Raw genomic sequence first — 15,355 nt, forward strand, 5'->3', positions numbered from 1 at the left:
GTAACTGACTTCCAGTCAATATAGGAGCCAAATAACACGCTTAAATTTTATAAAAGTTATTTTCAAGTTCTTGACTTTTACATGCTACACATCCAAGGTTCTCACACTTAAGGCTTGACTGTATCTGTTTAAGATAAATATCCCACAATACTTAAATCTAGTACATAGCTAAACGGTTTTAGAAATCTGAAACCTTAGATGCTATTGCTTGATAGAAGACCAATGAAAAGGCCATGTAAACCCACTGACTGAAATCAGAACTTGAATAGCAAGGAAGGAATCTGATAGGGGTATATAAAATAAACAGCACAAAGATAATACAGGAAGCCCGGAATTACCACGGTATAAAAGAACAAAGCAGTATTCTAGAGAATTAAATGGGGAAATTCAAAACCAGTTTTAATTAAGGACTTGTCAGAAGATGCAACTCATGACAAAACTTGAATGAATTCAAAGAGGAGCTCCACATTTGGGATACTATCAACATTACATACTTTTAAACAATTATAATTCTGAGGGCTCATTTCCCTATATGGTACAAATAATGAGATAAGCCCCTACTGAATTAACATTGGCATAAGAACTTGATTTAGGTGTTTCCGGTGTGTGTCTTTACTAGTAACTTTTACCTGTTAATATCTCATACAATGATGTCTAACTTCAGGCATTAATATCTGATACAATGATATCTAACTGCAGGCTTTAGAAGTAAGATCTGTGTAACGAAAATAGTTGCCCATGGCCCAATTCAAACTTGCCAGTGGATCAGCAAAAATGGCTGCAAAAATACTGCTAAAGAAAGAGAAGCTGACAGCAGTTTACTGCTGCTCAGTTCCTCCTTGGGCTTTCTTTGTCTCAAAACCATCTGTGGACTTAGGAGCTGCTTTCAGAGAATACTGCTCTAAGGTACCAATCTCAGAGCAGCTGGCTCCTGCACTTACAAATGAAGTAACCGAGCAGAAAAAGAGGGGATGAGTGATGAAAAGAAAGAAACTTTACCTCCCATTTCTTCTCAACAATACAACCACCAGTGTAATTTGTGATCCCCACAAGAAGGGGAAAAAAAAGGAGCAGCTGCAGTAGAGCAAGGACAACATCTCTTCAAGTGGAAAGCTCTTATGAGTGACACCTGTAGAGCGAGAAATCTCCAGGCTCCCCTTTTTCTGTCAGGGTGGTAACTAAACAGAAGTGGATCCCTTGACAGGCTACAATGTGCAATTTGAGTTTTTCCTCTTTCTGACTAGAAGTGTAACAGTATGGAGAAGGGAAGCCTTGCAGCTTCTTCTGACTAACACAAGTAACTGCCAGCAAAGGAAAGTGCTATAAACATGGTTCTCATTGTGGAAGAACTACCACACAACCAAGTGCGCACATGTACCGCACATGTCCATCATTATAGAAATTACTCTGTTTGCCTCTATTCCTTAGAGCTAAAGGAAAACAAATCAACCTTTCAAGTCTAGGTTATTTGCCTTGTATAAAATGAGTAAAATCTAGACATTTTAATCCAACATATTCAACTTCTTGCAGAAATGATGCTTTTACATTGCTACAATCTGTGATTTGCATCAATATCACTTATAATTCTGAATAAAATACAGACTTCGATGTAAGGATCCGACAGAGAAAATACCTTCTCCTCCAATTCACTTGTAGAATTGTCTGTGCTGTATGTTCTTAACAGCTCTGAATGGTATGTAAGTTCTGTCATAAAGAAATAAATGTAATGGATAGCTCTTTGACAGACACATCAAGGACATCTGGTGAAATACAACGTTATAAAACTGTAATTTGAAAACTTAAATATTCTTACCGAGAATCTCTATTATTAGTTACTAGTTCAAGATTTTGAGCTGATGATGAATCTATCATAGCTGTTTTCTCACTCCCTTGGAAATGCACCTTGAGTGATTTAGGTGCATAAACAGAATTTTGAATAAACTCAACATATTTTAGCAAAGCTGCAGCAGCTGCAAGACAGTAGTACCTTGGAAAGAAATAAACTTTAATGAATTTTGAATAGTACTATTTAACTACCAGAAAAAAAGAAAACAAAACAAAACAAGTTGTGCACTATAGAAATCACATTTACACTTCTGCTGTTTTACAACTACTGGCATTGTGAGCACTGAAAAAGCAATATATTTTAAGTTTCTACTTATCCATATAAAGTGCACATACAAGCATGTAAATCAAGTATTCATGAATGTTTGAGTCACTGTACACTTAATAATCCATATTATATAACTAGCATTGTGCTCTTACATAGTTTAGCGGTTACACATCACTTCAAATGAAGACTCAGCACAAAGTATCATTACTGAAAATGGCTGCGACAAGGAAAATACTTGCTGAGGTCAAAAAGAAATGCGATCATAGCTGTTAAGGTGTATCGTTAAGGACAGAGTGAAAAGGGAAAAGCAGAAGGTTGTGAAAGCTCAAAGAAGTCTTTTTATTTAAGTTTCTGGATACATCAGAAATACTGGAAGGTAAAATAAAAAACTCTGTTAAGACCTTCTAACTTTCAAGAATGCAAAAAGCTACAGATTTGTAAAAAGCTGTTAAAAACTTATCTGGACACAGTGTGTTTTTTCCTTATCTATACATACTTTGACTGAACCTCCATGAAAATGGTGCTGAATTCAGATGCACACAACTGTTCTATATATTCCAATCCCTTTGTTTCATTGAAGTATTTTCTTTGGACAGTTGTGAAAGTCACATTCTGTAAAGATGGGGGGGGGGGGGGGGGGGAGTTTGAAAAGCTAAAGTGAATATTTCATCAGATAGGCTTCTCTATTTGTCTAGAGATATGTGTTTCCATGAAAATATATCAACTGATTTCAGCAATCTGTCTTTACAGAAGTATTCAGTGCAGTTTATTAGCAGAAGGCAAGTCACAAAAGTCTTGTCATGTCTGCTTACATATTCCCTATGCAAGTCACACTATTGTCGGTCATCTATCTTTCTCTTTTATTTAGTACAGTTAAAAAGGCTCATACACCAGATTCTGAAAAAAATTAAGAGGGTTTCTCTTGGATACAACTTTTCCTCTCAAGAACTAGCTACTCAAACTTCTGAGTTTAACCTTGGATTGAATTAATGACTTCTACGGAAGAATTATTTTAATACTTGCATTGATGCTGACAATGAAATTGTAGTTTTCGCTTTCTAAGGTCTAAGCTCAAGGGATCGTTATCAAGCCTTCACTGGTTAAAAGGAAATAAAAATGTACAGGCTAATATAAATGCACGTGTGTAACTTGTGAATGATTTACACAAGAAAAAGAGGAGGGAAGTCAGTAAGCAGGTCTTACGTCAGGAAACCATCAACAGCGTAGACATGGAAATAAGTCAAGTAGAAACACAATAAAGCTTTTACAGTTCTGAGGTTTTAATACTCAGAAAATACATATACTAATTCATCTCACCCTGTGAGTACTCTTCCTCCTATTCAGTGATGTATTTGCCCATCTATTTATCAAGTAAAGAATAACAAAATAGAAGGAAAGGAAAATACTTGATTTTTTCATCTCTGAATCCTTCCTAGGTTTGGTATTGTTAAAATTACTTCAATGATGCAACTTCAAAATTTTCTGCTTTAATCAGTAATACTGCTTTAATCAGTAATAATCTCTGTAATTCTCATGATTAGAACAAGCAGTGCTGGAGCTGCGTTTGGGTAATTCTTTACCATGGTAAAAAAAAAAAAATAAAATAAAAAAGGTCAGAAATCATAGAAAACATGCAATATATGACTGCATTTACGGCTTCAGAAGTTGTGGAAGACTGAACTCAACAATCATATAAAAGAGATTAACAAGAGTTCTAAAACATGGAATAAAATTTACCAGCTACCTTGAAATGTTCTGTTATCAAACCAAACAATTTTGTGTTCCCTGCATCACAAGCAGTGTTTGGCATTATTATTTCCAGTGGTGTTAAAATCTTGAGTTTAGTAATAACCTGAAAAAGAAAAAATCCAAATAGTTCAATAAAAATCCATATATAATCTGAAACAGTTCTACACTTTAACATATCAGCAATAAAGTACTATAGAATTTTTATATTTTAAAATTGCAGTTCCAGGCTTGTAAGTAATTACTTAACTTTCTACTAACTTCTACATTAATAAGCTAAATATATCTGTATTTGTAGATATACAAAAATATACATAAAACTATATTTAAAAAAATTAGAGGTTCTCTCTCCCCTGTTATATGAACACAAAAATATACTTGTGTTCGAAGCAAGAGATAAATATCCAAAACTCTGTTCCATGGCTCTGATGGGAAAAGGACCTTATTTTCAACAGCTGTTGGCTTTCTGCCTTTACAGATAAAAAGTTAAAGGAGCTCTGGAAGTCAAAGAAATGCAATGGGTCTGAACATTAATCTTTTGATTAAGACTTGTTTTCAGCTTTGCTCTAACCTCCTCGTATACTTTCTCTCAGTCTTGCTTTTTTTTCTCTTTCAATATAGCTCAAAATGCCCGTATTTAAATAAAATTTCATTTTAATTTATGATACATACCTGCTGTAGGGATTTAAAGTATACTACATGCTCTTCTATTTGTTAGCAAATAAATAAAGAAAAAACATCATTAAGCATGTCTGTCAGATTCATTTATATAATTACCCACAAACTGTCAAGGGAGAAATGTGGGAAAAAAAAAGCCTGTATTTTACATGCTTCAAAATTAAGATATGAAAGAGGGAACACATAACAATGGAAAGGTGAACAAGCATAAAAATTACACAAAATAAATCAAAGGATATTGGGGGTAGAAGAGTGAGTTGTCACTGTCCATCCTTTTTGATAATCATCAGGATTTTTTTTCAGAAACATCTAAGTTAAAGCAAACCTTGAGAGGCTTCAAGAATACCAGAGAACTTTATTGAATTAATTTACAGAGCATTCAAAAACAGAAGGGTGCATGAAAAAGAAAATACAAAAAGCTTAAAATCAATCACTAGCAAAGCACAGATTGTAACATTGTAAGAAAACAACTGATCAGTAGATACTGTTTTTTAAAGGTCTCAGAGATTAAGATAATAAGCAGATAATAAAAAACAGATAATAATTTAAAAAAAAAATAGATAATGAAAAAAAAAAAAAGATAATAAAGGCCACATAATACATTCTGGAGAAAGTAGCAGAACACTAGTAGCTCTCATATATGTTGGTCAGGACAGCCAATACAGTATCAGAGATGTCCAGAAAATAGAGAACTCAATAATCCAAATGGAAAACTAAGAATATACGTGAAAAATAAAAATGGACTCTTTTGGAACTGTAAGGGAGGAAAACACTGAACAACCTGGCCGTAGGCTGGCAAGGCGTTACAAAAGAAGTAAACTTGTCTTATCAAATTACAAGTTCAAGTAACACTGAAGAGAATCACATAAGCAGAATGTAAAACAGCATATGAAAGGCTTAAGAGAAATAATTATAATTTTATCACTGAAATCAAGACAAAACCAAAAGTAAACTTGGGCACAGAGAGAGAAACAGAGGGAGACCGTGTGTTTGTGCAGCTAAAATTCTGGACACTATACAGTTCTTAACCCTCATAGTGGAACATGAGAGACTTCAAACTATAAACACAGCTACAGCTCACTACAAAGAAAGCCTTTTACTCTTAGAAATAACTGTCATCTTTATGAAAACAACTTTTTAAAAGTAGTAAACAATTCCCATACAGATAATCTAGCTTCCTTATAGAACTGTAGTCTTTATCATTCTCTGGGGAATGAGAGGCTGGAGAGCAGCGCCATTAAAAGGGATCCGGGGGTTCTGGTTGATGGTCAGGTAAGTATGAGCCAACAGGATGCCATGGCAGCCAAAAGGACAAAGTGTATCCTGGGCTGCATCAAGCATGCATCGCTAGCTGGTTGAGGAGAATTCTTGTCCTGTTCTACTCTGCGCTGGTGTGGCTTCACCTCAAGTACTGTGTGCAGCTTTGGGTTCCTCAATACAAGACGACATAAAACTATTAGAGAACATCCAAAGGAGGGCTATGAAGATGGTGAAGGGTCTGGAGGACAAGATGTATGACTGGCTGAGGTACCTTGGTTTGTTCAGCCTGGAGAAAAAGAGACTGAGGGGAGGCCTCGTGGCAGCCTACAGCTACCTCAGAAGGGGAACAGAGGGGCATGAGATGATCTCTGTGCTCTGGGGACAGCGACAGGAGCCAAGGGAATGGCATGGAGCTGTGACAGAGGTGGTTCTGGGTGGGTGTTAGGAAAATGTTCTGCACCTAGAGGGTGACTGGATGCTAGAACAGGCTCCCCTGGGAAGCAGTCACAGCAATGAGCCTGCCAGAGTTCAAGTGGTTGGACAACACTCTCAGACACGAGGTCTGGTTTTTGGGTGTTCCTGTATGGAGCCAGGATGATCTTTGTGGGTACATTCCAGCTCAGGAAGTTCTGGGATTCTATGATTATCACAATTACATATGACTTTTTCTAGGTCCAAGCAAATAGCTCTTCAATTAGAGATTTTCAATTTCAAATTCTCCAGTGAATTGTTATTTAAGTTGCTGCATTATCATCTGAATATCTAAATCCTTCTCATGCACTTATATTTTCAAGCTGCATGTCACTTTGAATTTTAGTACCATGTATAAAGGAGGTACTTATACAACTGCCAGATTCAATACGTAATTATGTGTATTAAGACCAGAATAACATTTAAAAGACTAACGGTCAAAAAAAGCCTGACTTGTTATAATACATTTTAGTAAATAGATTTCAGTTTATATTCTGAGCCATACCTACTTATGCTACTAATATGTTTTAGTTTTTATTAGTCTGAATATTATACACTACTAGCTACATAGTTTTCTAGCATTTAAAACTACAACAAAACTTTTAAGGAAGTGGCTTTATTAATATTGGTGTTGTATAAGTCAGAAATCACTTTCTAAATGAATATAGAGTATGTAGTCCTGATAGACAGAACACTTGCTTATAAACTGAGCGTGTTGAATTTAGAACCAACTGAGAAGGAAAATTCATGCAACCATACAAAGACAATCCTATGGTCAACCCAAAAACACCTGTCACACTTGTGCAGTTCTGCTTTCAGAGATATTCTGCCTAATGAAAAATATACTTGCAAGTTCTATTACCATGAATTACCTGATGCTCTTCAACAAAAGGCAACTCACTCTCACACAGTTTGAACACACTACTCTTTATGGAAGGATTTTTTTTTTCCTTTGGAAAATGTTCTCTCCTGATCTAAAATCTGAGGCATATTAAAGAAAACAGTAGCCCTTGAGACATGTTAAATATTGCAAATTTTCTAAAACTTGTTACTTTCCCTTTTGAGAAATGTATTCTAAAGACTACATGTTTCATTTCTGATCGTTCATAAGCTTTTTTAAGCAAGCAATCCACAGTAGTCAGCTTGTAAGATATACAAAAATTAAGTATGCAACAATACCTTGGCATAAGTTGTATTGTCTGCAAATTGTGATAATATCACCTCAGGATTTTTTAAGTCAATACTGGCCATTCCCACTTCACCTCTGGCAAGGCCTCTTCCTTCCACTACAGCTACAATAACTGATGCAGTGGTATGAGCAGAGACTGCAGATGAGGATGTAACTGTAAAACAGTTGCATATATTCAGTTATAACCGACTTCTTTATACTTCTTTATATTCTATATATATATAGAATCATATTTCAACATTCCAAGCTTGAGCAAGCTGTGACTGAACTGGAACACTGAAACAAGGTTGTGAAGCTAATTTGTGATCAACTACGGTTTAATGAAGTATAGTTGACTGGAGCCAAACTTCCCAGAATCATAGAATCATTTAGCTTGGAAAAGACCTCTAACATCAAATCCAACCATTAACCTAGCACTGTCAAGTCTACCACTAAACCACGTCCTTAAGCACCACATAGTATCTACACATCTTTTGAACACCTCCAGGGTTAGTGACAACTACTTCACTGGGCAGCTTGCTTCAATGTCACACAACCCTTTCAGTTACGAAAATTTTCTTAATAGCCAACCTAAACCTCCCCTGGCGCAACGTGAGGCCACTTCCTCTTGTCCTGTTGCTTATTTCAACACATTCTTTCATCTCACTGCTCCCACAACTCCTCATACTGTACTGAACTTTAAATAGCACTGATTAAAAACACTAATGCAACTCTTATCTTCTAGCACTAATATTTCTGTGCCTAAAGCCCAAAAAGTGAGGCAGTTAGTTTCAGAGATGAGGTGTTATCTGCAGTAAGGATTGGGAGGTAAATAGTCAGGCAAAATGAGCTGATGCTACCACTTAATCCCTGATTTCCCTTTGTGCAATATGTCTTAGCTAATAGTGAGTCTCCCAGTACCACATTAAGCTCCATTAACTGAGAAGCACTGCTGTTAAGTGCTAAGTTACAGCACTCCCTAAGTAAGAGATTTAACTATCAGGGGTTATGCCCTTTTTCTCTGGTATACTGCATTTCTTTTAATCTATGAAAGACCAAAAATACAAATACTTCTCTTAGCATCTCCACTAATTTTGTTCCCCATTTGCAAAGTGGTTTTACATCCTTTCAAATCTGACTGGAGAAGCTACTAACATTTTGTTCCAATATTTTCAACCACTGTGAGACTATGCTGTTCATATTAGAAAATGCTGTAGAGATAAGGTAGCTATACCTCTTTTTTAACGTGAAATTCTTTTAAGACCAGATGCAAAGAACAATTATTCATTTCACCAAAGCAGTTAATAAGAAACTGAAAAAATTTTTAAATGCTAAAGTGTAACTTGCTGATCAATACTGAAATAATTACCACTCCATAAAAAGCAGATGCTTCATCATCTCAAGCTTCTTAACTTTCAGATAGGTGACAAACTAAACCTTACCACAGCTGAGTTGAACAGATTATTTACATACTAATTCCTCATGAATTCATTTAAATGTTCAGAAGAGATGCAATTATTAATTAACTACTAAGTCTAACATATGCAAAATAAGAAAGATACTTGCATATACAAGGAATTATATAAAAACACCTAAACAGTCTTGGATTTTGATACCATATACATATTGATTGATCTGAAACACTAATAATCTGTATCTGTTTCATGGTAATCATTTACATTCTTTTCCACCATTACCTTCCTCTGTTCTTCACAGAATTAGCTCTCAAAAACCAATGGAATATAAGTATTCTCAGAACAGAATGGTCCTGCTCAGAAGGCATAATATACCAAACCTGTCATTTTCTTCTAGGTGTACCCAGTTTGTACCCCAACAACCAAAACTAATCCTACATGGAATCTCAAAAAGCAAGCAGAATCAGAGTTTATCTAGAAACTGACAATTAAAAGGCTGATCTGCAACTAGCTGTCACCGAAGCATTAGTAATAAAATTAAAAATCTTTTATGCTACACACAGCTGAGTCTTCATCCTTCATTTACTCTACCTATGTTCTGTAAACCACAAGATGTCAGCAACAGCATTCTTGCAAAGTTTCACCTGAGGCCTACCAAAAACGTAATTGTTATTCTGAATGTCCTACCCAGGACAATCCGTGACTTCCCCCATCACAGTTATTACTCTTCTTTTAATGGCAACTGAAGGTGATGATGATGATAGTTTCTAAATTAAGTACGGTAATTACAAAAATTTTATTTGGAAGATGGTTAGCTTGTGACACTTAAAAAAAAAAATGCAGTGACCAATGTTCTTCATAATGTGCTATTTTAGATACACTTTCTCCAATACAGATTAATGAAAGATTGGTCAAGAGTTTCACATACAACACAGCAAATATAAACAATTGTATAGACACACACATGCAAACATATACGCACGCATGCTTGCACAGTAAAATGAGACTGAAGATACAGTTTTGTTTAATTGTTAAGCCGCATAAAGATGAAAGAGAAATCTGCTCTATGGGTTTCAAAGTCATAGTCACTCTGGTCTCCAATTCCTGAAGTAGTCACCAAAAAAAAAAAAAATGGATTCACAACAGCTGAAGGAAATGACAAACTTCACGTTACTTCAGTTGTGCAATAAAGTAATTCAATTCAGTTGTGAGTGAAGACCCAATTTGTAATCTTACAGGAATAGATGGATGTTTGAAAAATCACTCTTTAAAAAAAACAGTCTTTTTTTTTAACTAGTTTTCAGAGTTACCATTAAATAGCCATCAATAATCATTAGTAATTGAACTGACAAAGCTTAGACTGAAAGGGCTAACTTTGAATATAATTACTTCAGCACTACGAGATAAATACATCATGACACAAGGCACCATTACCCTGTAAGATGACTGTTCGTAAGCATTGCAAAACATCCACCCAATGAACTATTGTGTAAAGTGTTCTTTTAAAGATCTAATGTTCTATACTGTTGGAGATGTCCACGTAAAATGCACAAAACTTGCATGAAGAAACTCAAGAATTACTTCATGGTATCTTGTACAATGCATTACAAGCCTAAAAAGAACCCTGGAAAAAAAACACTCTTTAGTTCAGTCACAACAGAAACCAACACATCCACAAGACTAACTGAATGTTGTACAGCTTGAAAAAAAATCTTGATTTTAACTACATTGGAAACTTAAACATGAATGCAAACTACGTGACAGGAGTTTGCAATGCCAAGACATCTTAATTATCTAAAATAGTATTTTGCACTTTCTGTAATACAAGAAACATTATGTTTTGTGTTTTAAAAATCTTCACGTATATCACTATAATCACACAAAAATAAAGCGTGTTTAATGAAATGTTAGAGATACACGTTGAACTACTTCCTTTAAGAACTGTCAGTTTTACCTGAATATCCCATATGAGGGGTACGGCTTCTGCAAACAGATCTACTAGCAGAAAGGGGTAATTTTCCTATACGTGTGCTATTCAGGCCTTGCGCAGAAGAACTTGTGAAATTCAACATGCTACCATTTTCTGCACAAGAACTTCTGTCACCAAGGTAAGATTCTGAGGGGAAAGAAAAAAAAAAAAACCTTTTGAGAGCAGACACATTACATTGCCTATCAGTTAAATTAAAAGAAGATTTGTGTCATTTTTTATTCAGAATACATGTACACTTTAGAAAACTTCGTTTTTCTTACTAGAAGATAACCAAATAATACACATGAATATCTTTCTATAAAAGTTCTATACAGTAGTAGAAGTATGCAATTAAATAAAAATTAATTTATTTTGAAACCTGCTGGTATTGACGCAATTATTTTCCACAATGACTTTGTTGCAGTAGCAACAAAAATCCTTGTTTACATTGCTGAACTGAAACTATAAGTCATTTTACAATGCATAATTTCAAATTCTGAGTTCTAGATTTATGAAAGAATGCTGTAATATTCAACACTATCTCATATTTGCCCATCAGTTTTAAAATCTGTATTTGAAACTACACAGTTGCATTTACGAAAATTCCAATGTTCAAAAAGGTCAAAATAATATTATTTTTAAAAAAAAAAAAGCTAAATATTCCTTTTAAGAGACGACAGTAAAAGAAAATAAATAACCAAGCTCAAAATTTCCTCCCTTTGAATTTATCTCCCTTCAAATTCATGGAGTTCAACCCTCAGAACTCATATAGTAACCTAGGTTATACGTTATTTGTTGTCTGGTTTCTTCTACAGATGTATCTTAAGATTGACCTATATTTTTTAAAATCCTACAATATATCTTTTTCTCAAATCACTCCTTAATTTCAGTAAATTAGTAAAGGTATCTTACTTATCTCCAGTTCTTTTGAGATGAGTAAATACAACATTACATTGGTAATCTAACACACACAATTTCTACTTAAGATTTAATATATATATTTATCTTACTTTATATATATTTATATACATATATTTATATATAAAGTAAGAGTTTTTCCACTTAGAAATTCCAGGTATTAAGAGGCATACAAACCCAAATGTTTCTGTTCTATTACATTAAAATTGATTTAAAAGACAAAGTACTTACCGATTTTTGTTAAATGAACCATAAACTATGTGATATTTTATCATGATTGGTATAAAAATATTTACATTACCATATTTATTTGTAAGAAATCTTACAAAGCTGTCACTGTGATACACCTGAAAGCAGACAGCATTAAATCAAACTGTAATTTTATTTTTTAAAAAGTAGACAAATCTGCATCACAATGCATACAGATGATTTTTAAAATTATCACACGCTCAGATCTTGGCAGAACTTCACTCAGACGTTCAGCAGAAGAGCTACTGATGTTGAATATACTGAACCTAGCATAATGTGGTGAAAAAGGTAGTTCTAAAGACCAGAGGATCCAAACCACCCACAAATATTTAAAAAAATATATTCAATAAATAAGTTACGCTCTACTCAAATTAGCATCACAAGGCTTTTTGTTTTTGTTTTTTTTGTGTGTGTTTTTTTTTTGTTTATTTGTTTTGGATTCACCACCCATCATGTACCGATTACTAAAAACCCATGTGCTACCCTTCATCCCTATTTACAGGTAACAGAGATATATGTACTTCAAAATGCATTTCAGTAAATGCCCCGTTCTTTTTGAGTAGTTCTACTGAAGGAAAAAGACACTTTTTCCAGCCTGCCATGACAGCGACTCTGCTAGTAGGATCAAGTCTTATGAAATGTTTGATGCATATATGTACGGTATGCAGCAGCTGTTCAGGGGTGTTGTCCCTAGAGAGAGGCAGCAAAATGATGTAAACGCAGCTTTATCTAAAGGAAAACAAACACCAGCATAATATTGTAGGACCACAACATTCTTAATGCACATGAAGGATAACAGCACTTCTACCAATTCCAAAGACTAGGCCAAAAAAAAAAAAAACAAAAAAAAAAAAAAAAAACACTGTAACCAACTGAACCTGGTTCAGGCAGGCCTCTAGTAAAAGCAACCACTGTGGTGACATTCAAACCACTTAAATTGGCCCAGAAAAGACCTCAGGAGCTATATCCTAAAAGTTAGGCAAAAAATAACGTTTATTTAAAGAAGAGTGACGAACACCTCTGTTCTTCTGACAGCTCAACACAGAAGAGGTTGGCTAAGATGAAGTGACAGTGCTACACCTTCTTACCTACCGATCGTACAGGATCTTCCGAAGCTCGACTCAAGAGGGCAAACAGAAGACGCAAAAGAAAACGGAATAGGGATAAAGACCCGGATAAAGATAGCAACACCGCACCGCACCCCACCTCCTCTCCCGGGAACCGGCAGCTTCACCCTGCTACTACTGGCAGCAAGGCCCGCGCCGCTGGAGCTACCCGGCCTCGCCCCGCCGCTGGACAAGTCGCCGGTGCTGTCCGCCGCGCTCCGCGGCGTCTGCAGCAGGCCCAGAGTATAGCGGGGCGGCTCTTCCACTCGTCCGCCCAGCCCTGACGTGGAAGAGCAGCGGCCCGTATAGGACCCTGAGGCGGCCGAGACGACGGCCCGCCCATACGCGTTCGTCTCGCTGCCTCCTCTCGACATCGCCGCGCCGCCTGGATCGGGCACCGTGGGAGGAGGCTCCGTGCCGAAGACCAACCCGCGGCCACCACACTCTCCCAAAATGGCGTCAAAGGCTGGCGTCAAAGGCGGCCCACCTGCGCATGCGTACATCCCCCAACCCCCGAGGCCGCTTGCGCCAGGGCGACGGCGGGGCGTGGATGATCCTCGGCGCGTGCCAGACACGGGGCTCCTCCGTTCAAGAGAAAGCGTCAGTTTTAAGTTTAGTTGCAGCCATACAACAGCTTTCATTAAACATACACAAATACAGCCAATAAAAGGATGACAAAGGCATGGGGGGGGGTAGGAAACGGAGGAAAGTTGCTACACTTTTTACAACAGCAGTAGAGCATTTAAGCATTGTTTCTCCCTCTGTCTTTCTTCACCAGACTATACGTTTTGAGACCATTTTAGCAGGAATTTCAAAAATAGCGCCCCTTCGGAGTTCAGATATCAAAAGATCCAAACTAAAACCAAAAAATATAAATAAAAGTTGGTTATATCTACGTATCCTACAGTGACTGCAAGCAGTGGCTGCTCCTCTGCTTACACCTGAAAAGCACTGCCCCAGACAGGTGAGTGCTCTCAGCATCTGTCAGCCACAGCTTGAAAAATTCAAGCATCAGAAATTTAAGTTTCATTGCAAATGATAAACAGCATCATCCACAGTTCCAGCTGCTGCCCATCTTAAGTCCTACACTGAACTTCCCATTCACATTCAGGCTCCAGAAGCAAGCATTTGACAGGCCATCTCCTCTCAGACTGAATTCCAAGTGCATAGCAAGAAAAGCAGAAACAAAAGCAATGTGCAGTGCATGCCTCCCCCTCCTCCCCCACCTGGTCACAAATCAATACTGACTTCGCCTAACCAAAAAGTGGCACCTTTAGAATAAAGCAGCATCTCTGGACTTGACTGTGGCTGACTTTTATTCCCCAGATACTCTTTTAATAAACAGATCTAGAAACATTTTTTTGTAGCTAAGTTATTCACTATTCTTTTGGAAATTCTCATGCAGCCACTCAAAAAATAATTATTGCTAGGATTAGCAGCTACACCACAGTACTAAAGACTAAATATGAAGATATGTCAGGACATTCCCACAAAGAAATACACAGAAAAAAGTGTTATGAAAGTGCAAATTTCTGAAAGCCTTTAATAAAGGACCTGCAACTGAAGACTGAGAATAGCAAATTAATTATTGCAGTGTTTGCAAGTACATAAGCTCAGACAAGTCAAGAAATACATTTAACAAAACAGAGGTAGACTTGTAACAATGTACTCTATACCAAAATTACATATTTAAGTCTTTTTAAGATTGCACACTGGGCAAGGTATTTTTCCACAGTACATTTAGCAAAAAAGTGATTGTTTGCACAAAAAAATGTGATGACACTTGCTACATACTGAATATTTATAAAGAAGTAAAAAATGGAAGAAAATTCTTAAGTTCTCAGTTTGTGTACATGCAATCTTCTTTAATCTGTAATCTGTTTAAGGAGATCTTCAAGAATTACAGTTGATTTAACAACTGAAGTTGACCACATCTCCTTCAGAGAAGAATTCCAACATTAATAGGATTCCAACCTAGTGTTCTACACTGTCATGCAGTATCACCCACACACTAATTCCCAGGGTGTCTCAGTCTACACTAGACTAGAAATTCTGAAGATAATTCTATTATATTTATGCATCATGGGAGAAAAATTAGCAAATTCCTATCTACTGAAGAGTGACCACTTTGATGAACAAGTGGTACTTGCAAAGGTAACCTGGAATGTGTTTTTTTAAGTTTCTATTTGACTTTACAAATAAAGATCAGTGCTCTTATTCCCTTGCACTCAACAAAAAGCCTACCGTGACTTTTTTTTTTCC

At 36.3% G+C, this 15,355-nt stretch overlaps 1 protein-coding gene across 1 annotated transcript in view; it reads right to left on the bottom strand.

The window, feature by feature from the left end:
• MSH4 (mutS homolog 4) overlaps positions 1–13,467 on the bottom strand; it is a gene marked incomplete at its 5' end in the record, with an annotated part of 32,363 nt that extends 18,896 nt beyond the window's left edge. Inside the window, 6 exons of the mRNA XM_084291028.1 lie at positions 1,814–1,987; positions 2,610–2,725; positions 3,858–3,965; positions 7,448–7,611; positions 10,806–10,967; positions 13,194–13,467. Of these exons, the coding sequence (XP_084147154.1) occupies positions 1,814–1,987; positions 2,610–2,725; positions 3,858–3,965; positions 7,448–7,611; positions 10,806–10,967; positions 13,194–13,467 (998 nt within the window). The remainder of the gene's footprint in view (positions 1–1,813; positions 1,988–2,609; positions 2,726–3,857; positions 3,966–7,447; positions 7,612–10,805; positions 10,968–13,193) is intronic.
• Between the last annotated feature and the right edge of the window lie 1,888 nt (positions 13,468–15,355).

This window comes from Netta rufina (assembly GCF_964035555.1).
Source record: "Netta rufina genome assembly, chromosome: 8".
Lineage (NCBI taxonomy): Eukaryota > Metazoa > Chordata > Aves > Anseriformes > Anatidae > Netta > Netta rufina.